The 5238-nt window shown below is 53.6% G+C and overlaps 1 protein-coding gene across 1 annotated transcript; it reads left to right on the top strand.

Moving 5' to 3' along the window:
* Positions 1 to 602: 602 nt before the first annotated feature.
* Positions 603 to 3966, top strand: FOS (Fos proto-oncogene, AP-1 transcription factor subunit). Its single transcript, XM_045015437.1, has 4 exons — positions 603 to 928; positions 1609 to 1854; positions 2245 to 2352; positions 2475 to 3966. The coding sequence occupies exons 1-4, from the start codon at positions 788 to 790 to the stop codon at positions 3099 to 3101; spliced, it is 1122 nt and encodes a 373-aa protein (XP_044871372.1). The 5' UTR covers positions 603 to 787; the 3' UTR covers positions 3102 to 3966.
* The last annotated feature ends 1272 nt before the right edge of the window (positions 3967 to 5238 follow it).

Genomic DNA, 5238 nt, shown 5'->3' with positions numbered 1-5238 from the left:
GGTGTAGATGGCAGGAGCTGGTCTGTAAAAGTCACCTCTGGAAAGGTGAATGAACTCTGCGGAGGCTTCTGTAACTAACCTAACACGATTCTCCTTGTGGGAGGGAGGGGCGCTATTGCAGCAAGGACTTGAATTTATGCGTGGCCCGCTGCCTCAGCAAGAGGACCTGTTGCTGCAGTGTATTCAGTGCCAAACAATCTACCCTCTCTCTCACACACACATGCTCGCGGGCGCGCGCGCCGCACTTGGCTGCAGCCTGGAGCGCTTCCCGTCAGTCACACCCCCTTGCACAGGATGTATCCCATATAAGGATATCTGCGTCAGTGGGTTCCCGAGCTGGGACTGTACCATTGTGGAAGGGGGGACACCAACAGCCTCCCCTGTCCCTGAGCGGCCCAGACCCCCTGAAGACCCTCAGTGTAACCACCTTGACATGGCGTGTGGGGCAATAGGGTACGTAAAAGATGGGGGAGGGAGGCGGGAGTCGTGGGGAAAGCTTAGAGGAGGCGTATCCCCGCCGTCCCCCCCCACAGGCTTTGGCTCTGCCAGTGACGACATAGGATCCATTCAGAAAAGGAGAGTTTAAAAGGTGGGGGCGCCGCACTTTACTCTAACAGCAGAGCTAATCTGAGTGACTGAGACGGGAAAGAGGCGAGAGCTACGGCTGGGGACAGAGCTAACCCGTCTGCACGGACAGAGGGACAGTCAGCCCGGACAGACACACAGACAATCAACCGGGACAGCCTCGCCGCCCAGACCGGGTTTGGACAATCCTAGCCTAGCCGACATGATGTACCAGGGCTTCACCACCGACTATGACGCGTCTTCCTCCCGCTGCAGCAGTGCTTCTCCGGCCGGGGATAGCCTCACCTACTACACTTCCCCGGCCGACTCCTTTTCCAGCATGGGCTCGCCTGTCAACCAGCAGGTGAGGGACCGGGACCGGGACCGGGACGCTGGCTGGTGATTGCCTACGGGGCAGTGACGCCTGAGGGGTGGGAGAGTCGCAGAGGGGAATTGTCTGCGCCTCCAACCATCGCACACTGATAGACGAGGCAGCTCAGGTGCAGAGATGACCCCCCCCACGTCAGGAAGGGTCTGTCCTGCACGGGGTGCACCTCTTCTCCCGGCTACCTGTGCATGGGATATGTGGAGGGGGGGAGGAGGAGAAGACAGCAATCTAGCCCCCTGTCCTGGGGAGTTAGTGGGGGTGGGCTACCCTGGGATATGGGGGAAGCCGCAGTGTGGCCACGGGCCCTACTCAGGGAAGATGGGATTGTGTCCCGGATTCAGCTCTGCAGCGGGTGTGTAAAGCAGTTTCATTGATAAAACGGGAGTTCATTGAGGAGACTCCGGAGCGGCGCCTGCGTCAGTGCAGACGTCAGGGATATTTATAACAAACCCCCTTTTTATGTGGAGTCTGATGATGGTAGCGCAGCGCCTGAGCTAGCCTGGCTCCGGGGGCTGCAGGCCTGGCTTAAAATAGCACATAACTAAGCCTCTGGGGCACTGTGTCGGATACAGCCTGCTGAGGGGGTGCAGGGCAGGGGGTTCCCCCTCACCTAGTTCTGTATTTCTCTCCCTAATATCAGTTCCTTGTGTTTTCAGGATTTTTGCACGGACCTCGCTGTCTCCAGTGCCAACTTCGTACCGACAGTGACTGCGATCTCCACAAGTCCAGATCTGCAATGGCTGGTGCAGCCCACCTTAATCTCTTCAGTGGCACCGTCCCAGAACCGGGCCCATCCCTACGGGGTCTCTACTCCTCCAGCCAGCGCCTATTCGAGGGCTGGAATTGTCAAAAGTACAGGAGGCAGAGGGCAAAGCATTGGAAGAAGGGGAAAAATCGAACAGGTGAATACACAGCTCTCTGCGATCACCCCAAAGAAGCATCTGGGCAGGGGGGAAAGAGGCGGGGCTAGTTCTGCGTAGTGGCTCTGGGAGAGCTGTCAAGACACTGCCCCGGCAGTTGCATTGAATTGGGAGGGGACAGTGACAGCCAGGGATAACCCGGCTCAGCTCCCATAGGACTGTCCGAGGGACCGGAGTTCACTTTGTTCTCCTGCTCAGGACCTAACTTGACATGCAAGTCACACGTAGTCTGTGAGAGCGCGTTCAATATGACTCCGGCGGCGGAGACCCGGAGAGGAGAGGGAGCTCGGTCTGGGGGTGGTGGTGGGGCTGCCAGGGATCACCGGCGAGGGGTGGCAGTGGATACTAACGGTGCTCGTTCTTTCTCCGCAGCTGTCCCCAGAGGAAGAGGAAAAGAGAAGGATCAGGAGGGAAAGGAACAAGATGGCAGCAGCTAAGTGCCGCAACCGGAGGCGAGAACTGACAGACACTCTGCAAGCGGTAAGTTCTCCCCCACCCCCTTCAGACCCCTACCCCAAGCCAGGCACGGAGTAGCTGTCCGCCCCTAGGGGCACTGGGCACGGCTGATGCTCTGTCTCACTCCCCTCTCGCTGTGCCCGCAGGAGACCGATCAGCTGGAGGAGGAGAAGTCCACGCTGCAGACCGAGATCGCTAACCTGCTGAAGGAGAAGGAGAAGCTCGAGTTCATCCTGGCTGCGCACCGGCCAGCCTGCAAGATCCCGGAGGAGCTGCAGTTCTCCGAGGAGCTCGCTGTCTCCTCGCTGGACCTCAGCGGCCTGGGGGAAGCGCCTGTGCCCAGCCCCCCGGAGTCCGAGGAGGCAGCCTTCGCCCTGCCCATGCTGCAGGAGGCCGCTCAGCCCGAGCCCCTCCCGGAGCCTCCCAAAGCGAGCAGCAGCCTGGAGCTGAAGCCCGAGCCCTTTGAATTCCTCTTCCCCCACTCGTCCCGGGAGACTGCCCGCTCCGTGCCCGACATGGACCTGTCCGGCTCCTCCTCCTTCTACACTGAGGACTGGGAGCCCCTGGCGGCCGGGGCGTGCGGGGAGCTGGAGCCTCTCTGCACCCCGGTGGTGACCTGCACCCCCTGCCCCAGCACTTACACCTCTACTTTCGTCTTCACCTACCCGGAGGCCGACTCCTTCCCCAGCTGTGCAGCCGCGCACAGGAAGGGCAGTAGCAGCAACGAGCCCTCCTCCGACTCGCTCAGCTCCCCGACCCTGCTGGCCTTGTGAGGGGCCGCAGCTCCAGGGCACTGATTGCAGGGCGAGGGACGAACACGGCGGATCGCGAGCCTCCCATCTGCTGCTGTGTGTGTGTGGGGGGCCTTTCACCAAAAGATCCACCTTCTTCCTGGGGTGGGGGGGTTCCCCGAGTGCTACACCCCAGACCTGGGGAGGGCAAAGCGTCCTTCTCCCCCTGGGCGAGCGTAGGCCGGTCCGCCGTTAAAGGACCCTGCGGAGCGATCCGCAGCCAGGCCTCAGACCTCTTCCAGAGATGTAGCAAATAGCATGGAGTTTGTCTTGTCCTCAGTGACCCATCCATGAGAGCTGGTAGTCTGTAGCATGTCCAACATGGCTGGGTTGGTGACTCCCCTTCCCTACTTAGTATTCACTAGCATTAATTAATCTCTTGGTTTAATGATTGGAATTTAACCTGGTGCTGGGTATCTCCAACTGTATCTAGTGCAGCTGATTTAACAATAACTACTGTGTTCCTGGCAATATCGTGTTCTGATGACTTTAGCAATGACCCATCTTAACTGGGAAAAGAGACTATATCTTATTTTCTAGTAGATAGAGATAAATAGCTATATCCATGTACTGTAGTTCTCCTACATCAATGTTCATTGTAACTGTACTGATCATGCGTTGTCAAGGTGATCTGAATGTTCTGACATAAGTTTTCCATGAAAACGTTTTTATTGTGTCTTTAATTTATTTATTAAGATGGATTCTCAGATATTTATATTTTTATTTTATTTTTTTCTACCTTAAGGTCTTTTTGACATGTGGAAAGTGAATTTGGATGAAACTTAAGCATTGTTTGCTTATTATTGTTCAGAGACATTGTCAATAAAAGCATTTAAGTTGAATGCTATACCTGCTTTGGGGTCTTTAATGGAACTTCTGTAACAGCCAAATGCTGTGGTGTGACACTCACTACTTAATAGTGAAGATACTAGTTACCCTGGGGTTTAAATGTGCTACTTCCTAATTTTCATATACAAACACCACTTCAATCTCCCTCTCATGCTGCCAGTCTCCTCTTTTGCAGGCAGGCATAAATTCTGCTAGCCTTCAACTGTGGTCTAGGTCAATGAGAATCTAAGATGGCTAGTAGCAGCCAACCAATTTCGGAGGGAAGCAAGGTCAAGGCTAGATTGATTATGGACTAGCTGAATTTAAATGATACATTCCCTCCCCCCAAAATGTTGAATCTGGTATCACTTTCTAGGGTGCTGCTTTCCCCCCCCCCCACAGACTTGCATCTTGTCTGTCTGGAAGGACATTGTTCTTCCCTATGCAGCAACTTTCTCCTTCCTATTTTCCTCATCTTTCTCCCCCACTATGGCCTTTTCCCATTCCATCTACCAAAAATGATCTGCAATACCACAGTATGTATTTAACAGTAGCCTCATCACTGTGTCAGAGTAAATATTCCAAACAGATGGAGGAGGGAAGCTGACAATCGGATCAGTATTTTGAGGCAGTCAGAAACAACACACTCTGGTTTGTGTTCAGTAACACTTGCCATAGTTCCTTTGCAACCAGGGGGGCTGGAAACTCACTTACAAGGCAGTCTAGGTTCTGCAGAATCTAATACTACAGAAACCAATAACTCCTGTCTGCTGCTCTTCTGTAACAAATACTGGTGTAGCAAAATCTGAGCATCTCTTAAGTGCCTAAAGTGTTTCCTATACCACAGTTCTAATGGCAGTAAATGTTTGTCTATTAAAGCAATTTTGGCACTTCCCTTTTACTTTCTTCCCTCCCTCACTTCCCATTAGCCTTATTTATATCCCTGCTAAGATGGATATGGTTATATATTTCCTATCAGGTGGGAGAGCCCAACTACTGTGTGGATTTGTTTCCCTCCACTTGAGCCTGTCTTAAAATAGACATTCCCCCTTTACTTAAGGTGCCTTTCTCTTTTCTTCCCCCCACATTCCCTGTGCTTGGGCACAAACTCCCCTCTCCTGAGGGGGAATATCCACCTATTAAAAGTGATTTGGATTAAGCAGATTTCAGCACTGACTGGGCTTGGATACAGGAGGGCTGTTCTACTGTATCTCTAAAATCCAGTGATAGTAAAAACTTGATGGCAATGATGAATGAGCAAGGGCAACAAAGAAGGCTCTGGTCTAGACTA

Source organism: Mauremys mutica, chromosome 4, assembly GCF_020497125.1.
Source record: "Mauremys mutica isolate MM-2020 ecotype Southern chromosome 4, ASM2049712v1, whole genome shotgun sequence".
Classification (NCBI taxonomy): domain Eukaryota; kingdom Metazoa; phylum Chordata; order Testudines; family Geoemydidae; genus Mauremys; species Mauremys mutica.
This window is presented reverse-complemented; position numbering and strand designations above follow the sequence as displayed.